Here is a 20,351-nt window from a genome sequence, read left to right on the forward strand (position 1 = left end):
CAGCAAATCTTTAAGATGACAAAGCCTACAGTGAATAAACTGGCACCTACTGCAGCAACACCAAGATACCAGGTCACTGATTTACTATCTGCCGCCACCGTGGCCAACGCCACTCTCAGTGCCTCACCACTGTGGCAATGCACTGCAAGTTATCAAATATCTCCTCTAGGAATATGCTCTACACAAACAATTCTGCAGTCAATGGAATGCAGCTGGATTCCATAGTAGATGGAGTAGAACTGGGTTCCATATTAGAAACTGTATTCATTCTCACTGTATGGACACTATATCTCAATTTTTAAAGTATTTTAAAAGATAAAAGAAAAAGACATCTACATTTCAGGTGAAAAGCCCTTCTGATATGTCCAATATGAATTTTTGCTGCCTTTCCTAATTAAAATGAAATTAGACCAAAGAACTTAATACAGGAAGAGATCTGATGAAATCACACTACTATAAAGAAGTAATTTGATTCAGAAACTCTTAAGTTCCATTAGAACAAAATTCAAGTAATAGTTTGCAAGAATGATTATATTGTAAGAAAGCACCACCTTATTTATCTCCTATAACAAGTAAGTAATGAGTGATTCCCAAAGCAAGAAACCTAACATCTACACAATACAATGTGAATTTTAGTTCTCACACATATGTATATCACTATTCAAGGCTGTCTCTTTACGTGTGAATACTGGTAAATATATATTTGCTCTGAACTTATATGGAATCTTTTAATAGTTTCAAACTACTGGGTAACAGCCCTTCAGTTATTAATGCCCAAGAAATTATGCCCTTCATAATGGTTCAGCCACATGTGTCTGCTTAACCAGAAAGAAATGTAATTAAATTCAGGCTTCCTAAGAGTTATGTAAGTGATATGAACCTACTATTTCCTGGAATCAACTTTTAAGTTTAACGTTAATTTCTATTGAGCTTTTTTTCAAATTATATTTAAAAATAGCCAAAAAAAGAGGGAAGGAGGATTTAACCCTTATCTTCTGTAAAGTTTACACTAATGCATACTTTAGATTTTCCCTAATATCCATCAATACGGAAATGGAAAAGTAAATGATAGCACATCCTTACTATGGAAATTTCCCACAGTCATTAAATGACATAAGATATAGAGCTATATGATTTGACATGGAAAGACATCCACAATATATTAAACAAAAACAAAAGAATCCACATACCTCCACCCCATAAATACATAACACTAACTGCATTCATGCTGCAAAGTTCTTGGCATTTCCTATTTTAAAACTGATACAATCACTGTCACTAATAAACTGATATTTCACTTTCGTATTTTAAAGTCAACGGTCTAACAAATGCATGTTTATCTAGATGTTCAGAATGTTGAAAACTTTTGGCCTGCAGATGTGTTTGACACAGGTTAAAAAATATTTTTAAAAATGTTTACAGGTGGGCATGAACTTTTCAGCTTGACACATACCCTACTAATCTCAATATACTCACACTGGTCTGCTTCATACACTTACACCTGGCTGGCCCCAGAAAACATTTAAGTTTATAATTCGTGGTAAAGTTTGAAAGTGGCTTTGGGCTACAAAATGAGAACAGAAAGCAGAGTTAAGATTTTAAAACCTACTTAGAGGGAAACTAATCACCCCTTTGGGTGGGGAAAGGGGAGAACATGACAACTGCAAGAATAAGTCTAAAAGTACATCAATCTAAGAATTTATCAAGTCTCACCGTTAAACTATCTATAACTGACAGTAGCAGTTAAAGACTGCATTTGGAAAGAAGCTTAAGTCCAAAATTAAAACTAACAGCAATAAACCCGCAAAATTAAGTGGGTGAGTAAAATAACACATTGCCTGAAACACTTCCACTGCCTGGAACAGTGCCTGGCACACAGTAGGTGTTCAACCAGTATTTGTTGACTCACTAATATTTCAGTTTCTTCAGTTTGAAGACTCAAGTAGAGATGTAGACTAGATAGGTCAGCACCAAGATCCAAATCCAGGCTTCCACATTCTGGGCATTTTATTAAATGACAAGTGTAGTAAGTCGAATGAGAATGGATAGTAATTTTGTGGTAGTGACATGACATGTGGATATTTCAATGTGTAGAACCCTCAATGTTTAATTTGTCAGGGTCTGGATCTTTAGTGTCAGCAATATGCCACAATTCATATAAATGCTATTATTTAGTAAGGCGCTCTGAAAAGTGAAGTTAATCTTGAGCTACCATATTAACATGTATATTGTGCCTAGTTTTCAAATGAAGATAAAGACTGGGTTTATTGATATGTTAGATTAACAGATGAGTCTGGACTTGTTCCTATGCTTTTATCTATGTGACAGCCTTGTCCCTAGACTAGAAGCATGAATCTATCTGCCTCAGTATGCAGTCAAGTACATCTTAGGACTCTAACGCCAAGGGAGGAAAACACTGAATTCCCATCATTTCCTTTAGAAGAAATCCTGAAAGCAATCACCCAGACAAACATCTAGCTACACAGGTTGGTCAGCAGTTAAGTGTTCTTATATTATAGTTAGAATCTCTCAGGCTTATTCAGATAAATAATGTCAATTATAGCTCCCCTCAGTAAATGTATAGTATTTCCTACAAATTTCTTTGTAGGAATTTTCTTTTAGAAGATTATGTAATAATTATTTAAATACTTATTAATGAAAGACCTTTTTACTTCTTTGAAGCCAAATCAATTTATAAAATACCTTAAAAGAACCTCTGCTTGTGAGGTAGTGGGATTCTCAACACATCGACACCGGGTTACAAACAACACTCTTATTTACAGCTTAAAATGTGATATACTGATATACATACTTATCTAAAAACAAAACTGTTAATCAGGACTCTGAATGACTTGGTATGAGATGGAGCTGCTATTATGTAATGAAATTCCCAAGGGATGGCACTTAGGTCATCCAAATGAATTATATATTTTATAATTACTTTTGAGGCAAAACAAATCAAAACAAGACGATTAGTTGGTAGAACTGCCATGATAATTTCCCGAAAGGCCAATGGAAACAACAGAAGCTCTTCCATGCATGTAATTTCAAGTTAAAAAAAAAAAGTTTCGGTCAAATTGATTTCCATTCCGATTTGTTAGATTATATCAATGTGGAGAAATCTCATCTAGAGCTTAATTCACTCAACAGTTTGTTTTCAATTGGTCAGGATGGAAAAATTTAGAGGAAGGAAGCGGGGGGAGATGGAAGATGGGACTAACTGGAATATAAGCGGGCAAGAGGAGATGGACCATGCCCTTTAAAAGAAATGAAGATATGACTGTTTTCTACAAAAAGATCAACATGTTGATCAAAAAAGGAACCCCTGACTCCCCTGAGAGTCTCTGAGGAGTAAACTGAGTCCTGGGGCACTCTACTCCACTTCCTAGGGAAGCACCTTTGCCTTTGCCACACTCATTCCTGCCTTTTTTGCTAAAGGATGAATATAAGTGGCCAGTGGGAAAGATGTTAGACTTTCTTTGAAAATCACTCTTTAAAAGCTCTCAATTGATCTCAAGGGGATTATACCCAGTCTAAAAAAAAAAAAAAGTCAATCCAAAAGGCTACATACTGTATGATTCCACTGATATAATGTTCTTGAAATGACTAAGGTAGAGATGGAGAAGAGACGAGTGGTGGCCAGGTTTTAGGAAGAAGGGAAGGCAGTGGCTGTGTTTATAAAGGAAGCACAGGGATCCCGGGGGTGGAACTGCAATGTGTGCTGCTGTGTAAGTGACACATGAATCTGCACATGATACAACTGCACAGAACTAAGCACACACAGACACAAATGAGCGCATGCAAAACTGAAAAAATCCGGATAAAGTCTGTGGATTTTATTAGCGTCAATTTCCTGTTGGGCTACTGTACTAGTTATAAGATACTACCATTAGGGAAAAGTAGGTGAAGGGTGTATGGGATTTTTCTGTACTATTTCTTACGGTTGCATATGAATCCATAATTACCTGAAATAAAAAGATGTAAAAACAAGCGCTCAACTTGCTAAAAATTTATATGGTATTATGTTTGTCTTTACTTATTTTTCTTATTTTCATTTGAAGATGAAAAGTGCTTTTTAAAACATAATCTTGTACTAAAATAGCTACTTGATCTAGAGGAAAAAATATAAACCTACCATTGACTTAAAACAAGGTATGAAGTTGAAAATAGATAAGCATTTCTTTTCTAGAGTTATGGATTTATAAATGGCATATTTTGAATTTTTGTTAACTGTATGTTAAAGAAAAATGGAATGAAGGAGGAATGTGTTCAAGTTTCTACACAGGACTGATTTAAAACAAATTATTCAAGTAACTGCAGTGCTTAAATATGATAATTATATATTTCACAAACTTTCTTTTAGTTGTTTATTTATTCAAACATTTTCTGAAACAGACACTATGTTTGGTGCCTGGATTACAAAACATTTAATATGAAATCCCTGGAGGATTTCATACCCTTCAAGCTATGAGACATACAAACGTAATTATGGAGGACAGGCGTGGCTACAAAATGCTCAACAAATATCTGCTGAATGAACATAAAAGAGAACAGAAAGGAGAACCTGTGAGTTGGAGATTCCAGGGTAGGGTAAAGAAGTAAAACTGCTACCAGCTTGCCATTTTTTGTGTGGCTTACTACCCATGCACCTAGTTAGCACGAGTCCAGCCAGGCTCTGACGCAGGTGTTCCTACCCACATTTCAGAGTTGTGGGAATGAGCGTAGAGACCTTAGTAAGTGGGAAGCTGCGAGCTGAACCCAGGGCACTAACAACACAGAACCTGCTGTCTGCCATTCTGCGCAAGCAAACCAAGTGGTCCTGGCGAATTCCTCACCGTGGTCTCCATGATTATTCTCTGTCATCTAGATCATACTTGCCCCCAATATGCCCCAATGACAGGTACCTTCTTTCAGTTCCTCAAAACTGCCAAGTTCTTCCCTGCCTCAAGGCCTTTACCCAGGTTGTTCCTTCTGGTTAGAACGCTCGGTGCCCCAGGCTGCCCACCCCAATCCACACACACTCTGGGCTTACATGTTTGAGAGGGGATGGCATAAAAAATTCTCCTGAGCCTAATCATCCTGGATGAAACGATAAAACTAAATTTTTGAAAAAAGAGCAGGAGAAGAATTTCAAAATAGAACTGAAGGAGCCAAGACAGCATTCCTACTTTTTACTGGAATGAAGGAGCAGTCCTATTTGTGAAGAAGTTAATATAAGGCATTCATGAAAACAGATTTTAACTTCTAAGAAAATACACCTGAATTCTTGTCTCGGAATTTACTTGTATTATGTAGTCGTAAACTCAGGTACACTGAGACTTGCTAAATGGATTAAAACTATGGGATCTTTTTCTATCTTCTTTTTAACACTTAAAATGATGTAGAGTCTAATATACATGAAATATTAAATCTTTAGAGGTAAAAACTCAGTGGGATTCCTTATTTTTAATTGTAGAGACACTTACCTACCCTGAAAAATAGGTAAAGGGGAGGTCAGAGAGTTCTCTAGCTTAAGTTCCCAAGTAAAACTTTTACAGCATCTCATTTTACTTGGAATGTTAATTTCCAGAACATTTGACTCATTTAAAAACGTAGGAGAACACCATCCCAAAGCAACACTTAATACTTTTTGAATTACATGAACCCATCAACTATTTATTCATTATTTTTTGACCACTGAACATGAATAAGAAGCTGTTGGACAATAAAAATGAATTGATAATAATAGGGAATTAGCCTACTTGCCTTCTATATAGATTGACCTTTTTTTTTCATCAGTGAAGAAACAAAGAAAATGTTGAATTCTTATAAGTACAATTTAAAATCAAACAATGTAGCTTAAAATTTATACAGCATTTAGTGCCTGGCACATTGTAAGTGCCTAATTAACTCTTATCACAAGTCACCTATTACCATCATCATCATAACCATCATCAGTTTAGTAAGTCATGTAATACTAACCACATGGTGCTCTTTCTTTAGATACTTTATAATGTACATTTACTTTAAAATAAGTTTGGGAAACTTGGATAAAATTAAAATTCCATGAGAAAACTGGATAATATAGTTTCTTGAGAATCACTGAAAATTATTCTTAATATAATTTTTCCTTCAAGTTCTAAATCCTATAAACTTAGAAACATGTTAGTTCTGAAATTAAATTATGATTTTGCATCACTTTAAAACCTGACTATAGGATATCCCTTCAAAACTTGCCCCTAAATAGGATACAAACTAGCTGCTTTAACAAGATTTCAATATGAAATAGTAGCAGTCTGATTTCCTATACATACTATCAACTAAATAGCAACTTTGAATGAAAGTAAAGCACTCTCTTTGGGACACCGGGTTTGTATACAGGGAAACCCTTGTTTTGAGGATTTTTAGGTCTTATAACTCACTTTAATGAGAACAACAGTTCAGTACAATTGTTTCTGTCAACCAAGCACTCAATATATTAAATTGCAGACAGGAGAAAGGGAAATGGCAAAAGCAAAGCAATAAAGGACACTGGGGAAGGGACAGAACTTTTTCTATATTCATAATATATATTTTCATGTATTTCAGGAAGGTGACAATTTTTTTCTCTGCCCATCTCTCCTTAGTGGAAATACAATGGTGTAAGTTTTTTGGCTAACAGCCTAAAATCATGAGAGAAGAAACTAATATTTATTGAATACCAACAAAGTACTAGAACTTTTCCTTACATACATTGTATTTTGGCAACTACTATATAGCACTTTCTCTTCTCTCTAATCACCTAGCTACTCCGATAAATCCAGGTATGACACAGGATGAATCTTTCAGACATCTATACTTCTTACACTTGTCTTGGCTTTGCCATTATTTGAGGTGTATGCCAGGTTACATCTGAGGTTCCTGTGGGTATCAATTCCCAGATCCTCTTCGTCCTACTTCTTCTAAGCTATTATCAAATTCTCAGTACTATAAACTCCATGCCTTTTACAGTATTCCTCAATCACTCAACTTTTAAGATCGGAAGGAGTCTCAGGATTCATCCAGTTCATAGACAGGGAACAGACAAGGCAAAAGAGGCCCTTCAGACTAGCTAGTTCGTGGCAAAGCAGAACAGGAACCCAAACCGCTCTCTCCTAGGTCAGGGTTTGCTCCAGCATAACTTCAATGCCTCCCTAAACCACCCTCCCAGTCTCCTCTACAGCTTTCAAAATATTGGACTTATGTCTTATTCAGATAGGCACTCCAAAAGGGCTTGCTTTTCTCTTAGGAGTCATGCAACTTTTGAGGCAAAAATACTCCTTAATCTGCTATATACTAGCTGAAAACTAATCCTGCATTTCTCTGAATGATGGAACTTCTAGAGAATATAAGTAAATGTCAGGAGGAAAAGAGTTTTCATTTACCGTAAAATAAGTTTGGAAGTGCCAGGTTAAAAAATTCAAATAAGGTATCTGCCAGGAGCTTGGGGAAGGAGGAATGTGGAGTTACTGTTTAATGAGTAAAGAGTTTCAGTTTTACAAGATGAAAAGAGTTCTGGAGATGGATGGTGGTGATGGTTGCAGAACACTATGAATGATTTTAATACCACTGAACTGTACATTTAAAAATGGTTAACATGGTAAATATTGTATGTATTTTACTACAATCTAAACACACACAAAAATTTATAAAACAAAATTCAAAGTTTCTTCACTGCAAAACTTCTCAGAATCTTTCATGTGCCAAAAAGAATTTGTGAATTTCCAAGGGGAACAGGGGTCTATATCAGAGTATTGAAGACTGTTCTACTTTCAGCTGATATTCCCAGAGACTGAACACACAAATGTCTGTTAAACAAGCAAGTAGGCTAGACGCTGTAGAAGATACAAAGATGATCGGTAGCTCTCCAGTACTCTGGGTTTGCTCTCAAGCATTCACCCACCTCCACAGATAGTGCGGCTAAGACAAGAAGGTCCCTGATTTGCATGTAACAGAAAATCAGCCATCAGTTCTATGGCATATTTTATCACCAAAAAGTGCTGAAACAGTTTTAATTAAAATTATCTACACCTGCTGTTAGAGGATGTCAAAATGACTTTCCTCTTTACAGTGTAACTGTGAATTAAATATCTGCATCACTGTCAAATGAAAGGACAGTATATATCCAAAATGGTCTTTAATATTAGAGTAAAATTCACATAAGATCGACCCCTTAAAAACACACAATTGATAAGTCGTATCTTTCCCATATACGTTTTTAAAAAATTAATTAATTTTTGGCTGCATTGGGTCTTCGTTGCTGCACGCGGGCTTTCTCTAGTTGCAGCGAGCGGGGGGTTACTCTTCGTTGTGGTGCGTGGGCTTCTCACTGCAGTGGCTTCTCTTGTTGCGGAGCACGGGCTCTAGGCGCACGGGGTTCAGTAATTCTGGCTCGTGGGCTCAGTAGTTGTGGCTTGTGGGCTTTAGAGCACAGGCTCAGTAGTTGTGGCACACGGGCTTAGTTGCTCCGTGGTATGTGGGATCTTCCCGGACCAGGGCTCGAACCCGTGTCCCCTGTCGGCAGGCAGATTCTTAACCACTGCGCCACCAGGGAAGTCCCTCCCATATACTTTTAAAAAAACATGAGGAAAATGGTTTAGACTTGATGGTCTGGCTGTGGCTAGAAAAGAAAATAATTTTAATGTGTGCCTTTGCTCTGAGAAAGAAAAGCTAATAGTTCTCTGAGGGATTGTCCCAGATGACTGTTAACGTCCCTTCCAGCTCTAATATATGATTAACATTAAACAAAAAGGGCATGTTATTTAGAAATATAACCATTTTATTATGCATAATAAAAATGCATAGGATATATAAACATTCACTAATGACCAAGTTATTCCTATCTGTCACACTTCATATTTGAATTAACAGAGATGTAATGATGTAAACCCACTGCCTTCATTTCCTCATCACATCACTAACTCTTATCTTTAATTCCCTATAAACCAGTGCCTACTGAAGTCACACTAGTGAACTGTACTTGTGAAGGTCACCGAGGGCCATCTAATAAAAAACATCAACTGTAGATATCTTCCTCTCATTTCTCATGTTCCTTAGTCTTTCTGCAACATTTGGCACAGTTTAACTCCTTCCTTCTTGAAAATCTTTCCTTGATAGGCTTCTAAAATCCCCAAAATGTGTTTTCTGGAACACTAGCATCCATTAAGTATTCTGGGGGAGAAAAGGGTTCAGTGATCGGATAAATCTGCAAAACATTACTTCATATATTCCCCTCTTGGAGATTTGCCATGTATGCTAACGTATTAAAAACCCAGAGAGTTCTTGCAATGAACAAATTCATGTAACTTTCACACAGTTGTAGTACTTAACCACAGAACCAATTTTCTTTCCCATATTACCTGTTACCAATCCCACAGATCTAGTGTTCAGTAAAACATACTTTGGAGAATACTTTTCCTGCTCCTTTGAGCCTCTTTTTAGTTGTTCTCTTTCCTCTTGTACTTACTCCGAATATGGGCTTTCCAAGGTTCCCTCATCAATCTTTTCTTTCCAACACCCTATCCAGGAGACATCCTCATCCACACCCGAGGCCTCAGCTGCCCCTATTTGGGACACCCCCATTCTCCATGGAGGACCACTTTCACTTCTCCAACTGCCGGCGACCATTTCTAATTAGAGAGCCTGCTGTCCCCTCAGAATCATATGTTTAAATTTGAACTTATCCCTTCCTAAACAACAGGTATCCCTCCCAACTTATTTATTTCTGCTCAGCTCTCCCCGTCTCCCAGTCACTCAGGCGTGAAAGCTCAGAGTCATCATTTACTCTGCCCTGTTTTCTCCTCTCCCCTCTCTGTTACTGAATTCTTTCAGCTTCTCTCTGCTGCCTCTCTCACCCCCAATCCACCCTGCACATTTCCAAACGCTTTTGACAATTAAAATTGTCAGTGTGCTACAGGCAGCTAACATTTACTTATCACTTGAACGTGCTACACAGTACTTTGCATGAAAGTATGCAGTTCATGGCCATACAACCCTGTGAGACAGGTACTACAGTCTCCACCTTATAGATGGTAAATGGGGACACGGAGGTGAAGTAACTTCTCAAGATCACATAGTCATGGTCGAAACTTCTCAGTCCAGTCCAACCACAGCTGTCCCTCGGTATCCACTGGATTGGGGTTCCAGGACCGTGGCGGATACCCATCTCCCTTACACAAAATGGCATAGTACAGTAAGTAGGCTTAGGGTCTCTGTACCCACGGATGCGGAACCCACAGATATGGAGGGCTGACTGTAATACTATTTCCCTACGCAAATTTCTACTCCAGCCAAATTGATACATTCATTATAAATCCTATCCTGGCAGGAATCACAAGAATGACTTCCTGATTCCTCTCTTTCAGTTCTAATGCCTCCTTTGAAGCCTATGTGACAACTCCAGCCTACACTGCTCATTCCTACCTCAGAGTTTCTACCCAATCATGGGTGTATACTGGGGTGACCCTATGTGTCCATGTTTGCCTGGAACAATTGTGATCGTTGTTGTATAATTGTTGTCTCGCTATTAGGATGCACAGTGCCCCCTTTTACTCTCAGAAATATCTCAATCTCGACAATAAATAGGAAGGTCATCCTACATATATCATATCATTTATTGTAGGAAGATACAGTTTATGTCACGTGTCTTAACTCTCTTGAGGGTGGAAACATCAATCTTAAAACTTCATAGTTCTCTTCTTTCATAAGTTGCTAACTTAACATACACAAGCACAGTTGCTTATGTGTGTGTGACAAAACAATGCTGGAGATGAGCCTTTGGCTGTGTTTTGTTTACCAATTAAATCCTACTTTTAGCTCTAAAGACGAAAATTGCATTTTAAATTAATTCATATAGTTAACCTTAGTCACTGTGCCTGAAAAATACTAGGTATTTAATATACTGGAAGATGAATGAATAATATACCAGAATATGCCAGACTACAGCCAACATTCCTAAAATATCTCAATAATGTAATGTAACAGGATACTTTAAGTATAACCAGGAAGTGGATCTACCAACAACTACCAAGAAAAAAATGTATTCTAATGTTTTTACTATTATACACAGTTAGGTGATGATAGACTCACTGTTTTCCACACACAACTATCATGGACTACATGCCCTGAAACAGCCCACAGTGATAATAAAAAACAGTTGCCCTGAAGAGGGAAAAAAGAAAAAGACATTTTAAAAAATCATCCTATTCTTTACAGTATGTTTGTAGTCAACTCATTATTCAAAAGTGATAGCAAACTCTCCTGCTTAAGAAGAATACGTTCTGTCTGGCTATGAAGACGACGATTGTTCCAGGCTGCCTGTGCTTCACAGGCCTATTCAGCTCACACAGACAATTTGCATCAACCTGTGCCTAGTGATACTGTCCCTCAGTGGTGCCCCAGATAGCCACAACCTCATGTGCTCTTGGCATTGAGGTTCTCATTTATAAATCAATGTCTCTGGAATACTCATGAATTCTTACTTGAATATAATTGTTTTATTCATTACTATTTATTAAATTTTAAAACCATAATAAATTATTTTACTTAGGTTTAGTGTGACAAAATTATTTAGCAGCAGAACTCTACAAAACAAGCAGGAAATGAAAAAGGCAGACATGTAAATGCATCAACATCAGCATATAATATTAAGTACAATTATCGGGAAAATACAGCACAAAATTCTGCATCTATGCAGGGTATACCATCTAAGCTAAGAATGTTGTTAATTAACATAATCACTAAGTGTTCATCATTGGGGGTGAATGCATCATGCTATTCATTTAAAAAAACACAAGAACTGTATGTTCATAAAAGTTGTTACTGAATATAAATATATCCAGCAGCTCAAAACATTTAGCATTACAATACAGAAAGCAAATGCAATGGCAGCAGATGGTTTCAAAGAGGGAAAGTAAAGAAGAAAACTACACAGTAGTAAAGTACAAATTAAAACTGAAAGGAAAAATTTTACAAAGAAATAGTTAAGGAAAAGGGCAGATGAACTCCTGGGAAAAAATAAATGACAAACAGAGAGCAAAAGAAGGAATATTTATAAAGAGGAAAGACTGTTATGAGCAGATTAGACAAATGTCTAGAGACATGGACATGAAAAGAGTAGAATGCATCTTTGCCAGAGAAACAATTCAAGAACTAAAGAACCCCTGGCACTGAGCCAGAAAATATCACTTATGCTTTCTGCAAATTTAGAAACTTAGGTTCAGAGTTTAAGAAAAATTGTCTAAGGTTATAAAAAAAACAGAAGATAGTCAGAAATCCAAATAAATTGGTGCAGGTCAGTTAAGTATGACTATCTTCTGACTTGGACTATATGCTGAGCAATGCTCTATTTTTTAAATCAATAAAATAGCCTACGCTCATGTCTATTAAACAAAATCCACAAGAATAAGTGAGGAATTACAGAAGTTTCTAACATATATCAACAATAGCTCAGAGCAACGAACACCATAAAATAGATACAAAAGTCTGGGAAAGATATTTAATGAGTCTCTCGACCTCTCATTGTAAGAACTTAATAACAGTGTTCCTATCACTTTGATTTCTTATATTAGAGCGTATTTATTTTCAGAATATTCATGACGTTAATGTTTGAACAATTACCAATCCCTAACATACTGTCCTTACGCTATCTTCCGTTTTAGAAAGTACTAATAGGGGCATAAAAGTTGCTTTCTTAGGGAATATAAAAGAATTATTTTTCCAGTTTTCTTCAAAAGTAATTCCACAGTGCTACGCATTTGATTATGTTTTCTTGCAGCAGTTGTGGGGAAGAACTAAATGCATCAGGACTACAAATAACAAAGGCAGAATTCTACCCAAAGTTACTGTTATGATTGTTACCTACTGGAGCTAAAATAGTCTTTTCTTGGCACTCCTAAATGATAAGACTGCAAATATTCATTTCACATTCAAGTATTCAGGCTATTCACTCATGAATGGAATTAGCGGTTTTGATCACACATACATAAATTTTTATGTGCATAGGACCTAATGCCTTCGAGGAACAACTCTACTGGTAGTGACTTTAATCTAGCAAATACTAAGTAATCTGGATCTTAACCAACTCTAATTTATAAGCTTTGATGTCCCAAGGCTTCATGTGTAAATCCACTGTTTGAAACCTGGATTACATTTCTATAGAAAAAAGGCTATTACGGCAGTTAGTTTCCCAGCAAATTCCTAAGTCTATTTAATCTATTGTAATACTATGACTAAAATACACCTAATATGCAGTGAAAAGCAGCAACATTATTAGTAATCGCAAACACCCATAACTCTTACTGTGTGCCGGGTCATCTTTTAGGTGTTTTTCATATATTTGATCCTCACACCAACCCTATGGGAAAGTTACTATTACTATGCCAGTGTTTACAGAGGAGGAAACTAAGCAGAGACTAAATAACCTACCCAAACCTGGTTAAGAAGTACCAGAGCTGGGTTTCAATCCAACCCTGGTTCCAGGGCCTACACTTTTAGCCACTAGGCTAAATGGCCTATAATTATTAACAAGTTTTAGTTAGTTCAGCCTGCAGAGCATCAAAAGTTTTAAAAGTACATCATGGTTTTTTACTTCAAATGACTCATCTGATACTTTAAAAGATTCTTCTGAGGTTGGTTTCATTACTGCACTCAGTCACTATTATTTAATGAATTATTCACATATGTGCACGTAGAATTTACTTCAGGATCAGTGTATATGGTCAGAGCCCCTGGCCCCTGGCTGAAGTACCTGGACTACTCCATTTGTCTCCAAAATGTATGCTTCCTAAATAAACAAATCTGAGTTGTTCTGCTTTTTAAAAATAAAAGTAAAAACAAATAAATAAATAATCTCTATCGGGAAGTTAAATGGAAGAATAATTACCATGACTTCTACTAATCACTCCAGAAATATACTGAATTAACTTTGATTCCTGTTCTTAATGTTGTCTTCTATGTTGTATTTACTGGGGGCTTGATAGCATCATCTGTTCATTTTCTGTCAATTTCCACCTCCACTGCTCTTGGCAACACCAATCTTGAAGCACCATCTCCTCACCCCAGGAAACAAAGATTCAAAGGAATGACTAACAGAGGTTCAAATCCAAAAGATTCACTGGTGCGCATACAGGACTAGTTCTGGAGTAGCTGTTCTGTGAAGACAAGAAGGCAGGGGCAGGGGTGAAGGGCTGGAGGATGGAGAGAGGGCTCAGTGATGATTCAAACTAGAGAGAAAGAAATGAAGAGACAGGGTCTCCAAGTTAGTTCTAGCTTCTAAAATTAGCTTTAATTTTTATTCAATTTACAAATCTGTCAAAATGTATCACTTGACTTTTGATTAACTTCTTAAATTTTAAACTGCAATTATAAATTCAATAGAATTTTTTCCTTTTTACATATTTCAACTACCTGATGGCAAATCTTCCCAATTACTTAATAATTCCTATAAAACTAATAAACTAAACTTATAAAAACATGAACCTTACATTCTTGTCAATGTCACAGTAATGTAAATAAACTTATAAGTGTTTATCCTAGAAATCACAAGCAAAAAAAAAAAAATCAACTCAATTACATATTTTACATTGGAAGTACACTGACCTCAGCATCATTCAGTCAGCCATCAGAGAAATCAAAATCAAAACCACAATAAGGTATCATTTCAAACCCACTAGGATGGTTATAACCAAAACAAAAGACAATAAGTTGGCAAAGGTGTGGTGAAACTGGAATCCTCAAATATTGCTGAGGGGAATGTAAAATGGTACAGCCGCTCTGGAAAACAGTTTGGCAGGTCCTCAAAACGTTAAACACAGAGCTGTCCTATGATCCAGCAATTCCAGTCCTAGGTATGGTTGATTCTCATTATATGTAGTAGTCTGTTCTACACAAGTTTCATGAACACTGAGTAAGAGGATACTGAGCCACTACTATTAGGGTTAGGTTGTGAGCCTCTGGTAACAATTTCATCAACCAATGAATACATAACCTGATTTTATATGTGTTTCTGTTTAAAGATACCTTAAAAAGATGTTTACACAACTCTGTGAATATTCCAAAAAATCCACTGAACTGTACACTTTTTAAAAGGGTGAATATTATGGTATGTGAATTATTTCTCAATTTTTAAGAATTGGAATTACATTGAACCTGAATCTAATTGAGTCTCTAGACTGCAATACCAGTTTACAGGAAAACTGAGGAATAGAGGAAGAAATAAAATAACACTATGAAAAAGCAAAACTTAAACCAAATCCAAAACGCAGTACATTCTACAAGACATATGTGCAGCTCTTCCAACAAGTCAATGGCATAGGAAGAGAGAGAGAAAGGGGGTTAAAGAGGGAGGGAACTAAGAGAATAAAAGATACTCAAATGACATAATCATATGCAATGTGCAAACCCTTTTAGATCTTGATTTGAACAAACCAACTCTTAAGTAAAATAAGGGAGATCTCAATATGGACTGCAGAGTAAATGTTATTAAGGAGTTACTGTGATAATGAAGTCATGATTATATAGATTCTTATCTGTTAGAGATTCACACCTAAGAATTTAAGGAAAAATGACCAAAAACCTGGGATTTGTTTTAAAATACTCTATTAAAAACAACTTGTTGGGGGAGAATGGTGGTGAATAGGTATAAGAATGGTACACATGTTTTTAATTGTTGAAGCATGGTAATAGGTACATAGGAGTCCTTTCGACTATATTTTCCACTTCTATGAATGTTTGAAACTTTCTATGATGAAAAGTTTTTTTTAATTGTAATTATAAGGCAGTCTTATTATTCAAAGAAGTCTAATTCTCTTAACTATGAAAACTACATAAACTGCCAAATATGGAGAGATTGCTTATTTGTGTATTCTTTTTAAACTTAATTCAAAATCTTCCAGGAGGTAAAAGACATTTGTCTAATAAAACAATTACACCATCACAAACAATTTTGGGATAACTTTCCTATGAAACTTTTAGGGCTACCATCTCAGCTGTTAAGATTCCTTCAAGATCAGAGAGACCCAGGGACAGACTCTTGCCTGCAACCACAACTGCCAGCTGAACCTGCATGATAGCTGTTGCATCAATGATGCCAGAACTTAAAGAAGGAGACAGGTCCCTCAGCAGCCTGCCTCCAACCTAAAGGATGTCTTACTGACCGCCAAACGAGACACTGACCGTTACCTGCCAGAAAGTTGTCAAACATATACATACAAATCATCTGTCTTTGCAGTCAACAATTATAATAAAAAATGAAGAAAACTTTCAAAATAATCAACGATCCGTTCAATATGAACGGTGCCTCTACCTTGGGTGGGACAACTCTGACCCTTAGATTCAAGTTTACTATTAATGTATATATGCTTAATTTTTCTCTTTACTCAAAGAAATCTATAACTCTACTTGGGTGGCTACAACACTGATTAGATGTGGCATTTATCTGAATTTCAAGATGTGTGAATGGCTTCCCATGTAAATATATAAGAACTCTGAACTTGGTTTGTATGTATTTCATATATTTTCTACCTTTTGGAGCCACAATTCTTTTAGGTGATAAACTAGTAAGGATATAATCTTGGATCTTTCTCATGACTTGGTCTGAATTCTGATCACAACTGGTAAGGCCATTCTACTGAAAGGTATTATTTGCAGATTCTTTCAGCTTTTTAATTAGGTACTGTTCTAAATTCAGCTGCTATCCCCCAAGGGTTTCCTATTCTAGATTTAAGGAAATGACAGGAAAATTTTAGGAAAAAACTTGAGGGCAGGAAGTCCCTGCCACGTAAAGAGAACACGTAAGTGTCTCTTTTCTTTAACAACTGACATTTCAATTACAGTGCCATGGAATAAGCAGTTCATGTACTTACACATTAATCATTTACATATTTATTAGTAGAAATACCTTACGAAAACACAACCTAGTCAAATAGGCTCTAAAGAAAAAAAATCTTAATGTATTTTTCTTATTCCCCATATTCTGTGTTCTGTGCACCTGTGTGTTCTGTGCACCTGTGTTCTGTTGGTTTGTCTTTGTCTCCCCATCAAAACTGTACATTTCTTCGGGTCACAAAAAAGGAAAGGAAAGAGGAAAACTATATGCTAGATGCTTTGTTATTTTGTGAATGAGATGTAATACAGTCAACACAAGCTTAGCTGGTGAGTAAAATATGTTTGAGGAGTACAGACAGAATCTTAGAATTAAAGGAGGGTAATGTCTCCATAGGACGTTTTCATCAACATATGGTTCTCTGGCGAATACCCCTCATCTTCTTTAAGGTCTCCTAACACATTTACATTAGGCCAAGATAGTGCTGGAGACTATTACTCTCCTAATTCCCCCCTGACGTTCCCCAATATGTTTTCAAATCTGTTATTTAATTCACATTACATACATTACCTACATCCATTTGGGAGGCACTTTAATGACTGTTACTTTACCTCTAATGGCTACTGCAAAGATCAGATAAAATAAGTATGAACATTTACTCTAAATTCTAAGACCTTAAAGTGCTGTTAGTCTCATATTTATATATAAGGAATAATTCGCTTCAATCAAATAAAATGGCTATCCTTGATCTGTCCTTTTCCTAAGCTTGCTCAATTATTTCCTGCCTTATATGTGAGGTCTGCCATACATTTAGGCCTATTAATCCTTTGAGTAGCAAGTAAACATGTAACTCCTATCTCCTCAATTAGACTATACACTCCTCAAGGACAGGAAACACAAGAACTCCGATTCCTCTGTGTCTGTACTTCCTTCTACTTCCTCTCACCATTGGCCAGTTTTTTAGAGTGGGTATTTGTGGCAGCATTATTAAATATCCTTAATGAAGGCATGGTACAAGTACTGAACCAGCTAATCATTCTCCCTAAAGTGCGTCAATAAAATCATCAGGGGGCCATTAGAGAGGAAGAGAAAAATACCATGATTACCAGGATCACGATGCTGTCTCTAACCAGCCGTAGCAACCACTGAAGAGGTAACCCTAAAAAGAAGCAGCTACATTCCACATGCTTACTAACAATCCTTACTACAAAGACTCAAGGTCCTCTGAAGGTCTGCAATCACTCTACAAATGTTTCAGTCTTTAAACCATTATTATTTTGAAAATTTAAATCTGAATAAGGTAGCCTGAAGCATGTACAATTAGAAAATACGTGGAAAACAAACCACTTCTACGTGGTCTTACTATGCTGCAGCACAGCTATTATACAACGTATATGTGAATTACTTCTCAAATGAGGGAATTCAGCAAAGAATTAAAAAACCTGTACGACTCATCAAACTACCATTCTAGTAATTTTTGACATGCTTGATATTATTGTTGGTGGCGATAACAACAATAGGATTTACTGACTACTTACCATGTGTCAGAAAGTGTGCTAACTATAATTATATAAAGCAGATAATATCTTTATTTTCCAGATGAGCAAACCGAGGCTTAACTGAGGTTAAATATCTTGCCAAAGTTAAGGGGAAGGTTTTTCCAGTTCACTGTACAGCCTGGGTTGGGTTATCAGACCTAGCACTTAATAGCTGTGACATCCCAGACATATTACTTGACTGTTCTGGGAGCTAAGCTTCTTAGTTGTAACATCACTACTATCAACATCTGTTTCGTACTGCAGAGTATGCAAAATGTTTTGATATATATTAAGTTACTGGATATTCACACCACCCTCATTTTCTCATTCTGCAGATGATTTACCCAAGGTCACATGCCTGGTGGCTAGATCAGGGCTTACATACAGAGAATACCCTAACTACTCACAATCTATTCTGAAGCGCAAATGAGGCAGTATGTGAATGTATTCTGTAAACGCCACATCTTTTTGTAAAAATGTAAACTAGCATATTATTATCCATGTTCCCTGATTAGGGAGGTACTGATTGTATTCAATGATCTCGAAAGTTATATCTAGATGTAAAACTGCAAGTTAGAAGAGTTTTTTTCTTTTGCTATTATAAGTTAATTAAAAAAAATAGATTCCCACCATCTAAAGACTATTAACATTTCTTTTTACACAGTATGATCATGCTCAATAGAATATAAATTTTTTTCTTTTTCTCAAGATAATGTTAAGAATCTCTCCATGGTATTAATCATGCATTCAGCCAAAAAAAAAAAAAAAATAGCACCTACTATGGACACACTGTGTATGTAAACAAGCAAACAAACAAAAGATAACCGGTAAGAAAGTGCTATAAAGGAAACAAGGCTCTAGAATAGGGAGCTTTAGGAAGGTTTCATTGAAGGGCTCTCTGAGGAGGTGATACTTACACTGAGACCTAAAATAGGAGCCAGAAACACAAAGAATAGGCCGTAGGACACACCAGGCAGTGGGAACAGCATTTATGAAGACTTCAAGGAAGAAAAGGAAAAACCTTGCCCATTTCAGGAAAGAGAACACAAACGCTAAGGGCAGACTAGCAGCCGAGGAAGACTGGTACAAATGAGGTTGAAGGGCACACGGGCCAGATCCCACACAAGCCGGGAGGAGTCTGAGTGGCGCTCAGAATGTACTGTGAAACCATTTAAAAGTTTTAAACAGGGAGGCACATGATCCAAATTCCACTGAAGATCACCTTGGCCGTTGTATGGATAAAGTAGCTAATAAGATAAGAAGAGAGCCCAGCCCGAGCCCTGAAGAAGGCTAACACTGAGAAAGCAAATCGAGAGCTGGCAAAGGAAACTGAGAGCGAGGAGCTGATGAGGCAGCAAGACAGCTCTGTATGTGGGGTCGCGGAAACCACAAGAAAGTGTTTAAAGAAGACCAGATGCTGTACCATTTTAAGTTCTGCTGCGAGGTCAAGTAAGATAAAGACAGAGAAGCGTCTCTGGATTTGTAACCTAGAGATCACTAATGACCTAGAACAGTTTCAGTGGCGTGCAGTCTATTTTGTGCACAACCTTTGTAAATATTTAATGACTTCTTAATATCCCACTGAGTGAAAAAAGACAGGCATTTTTCCTATAAAAGTGGGTTTTCTACATAGGAATTAGATATTTTAAATTAAATTAAAGAACATGATTTACCTATTTGAACCAAGGTTGTTTATAATACAAACTGTGATGAAGAACTAGCACTATGTAGGAAAAAGCAGCTGCACACAAGACACACAGGGACGCAAAGCTACTCTGAAAGGCTGGCTACTATGCTGCTGTTGTGTTTTTTTTGCTCACCGTTAACAGTTGTGAATTTCCAGCCTCTACAATAAAGGCCTGAAAGAGATACTCAAATCTCCAGCACCCATGCATGCATGGGCCCTTGACAACTTCAGGTTAATGGGGTACAGGTTAAAGTACCTGGGGAGGAAGGGCTCTTTCTCAAATAAAGTGCTGCTCAGGAAAAGCCTT

General features: G+C 36.7%; 1 protein-coding gene across 3 annotated transcripts in view; it reads right to left on the reverse strand.

The window, feature by feature from the left end:
• Positions 1-20,351, reverse strand: part of UBL3 (ubiquitin like 3) — a 69,466-nt gene that overhangs the window by 14,152 nt on the left and 34,963 nt on the right. Inside the window, exon 2 of one of the 3 annotated variants that reach the window (XM_028497939.2) lies at positions 13,880-14,147. The exons of 1 other annotated variant lie outside the window; for it this stretch is intronic. In XM_028497939.2, coding sequence (XP_028353740.1) covers positions 13,880-13,882 — 3 coding nt within the window. In that variant the 5' untranslated portion in view covers positions 13,883-14,147. Of the gene's footprint in view, positions 1-13,879; positions 14,220-20,351 lie in introns of all 3 variants that reach the window. One more of the 3 variants, XM_055089676.1, reaches the window with a different exon arrangement.

Source organism: Physeter macrocephalus, chromosome 13 (assembly GCF_002837175.3).
Source record: "Physeter macrocephalus isolate SW-GA chromosome 13, ASM283717v5, whole genome shotgun sequence".
Classification (NCBI taxonomy): domain Eukaryota; kingdom Metazoa; phylum Chordata; class Mammalia; order Artiodactyla; family Physeteridae; genus Physeter; species Physeter macrocephalus.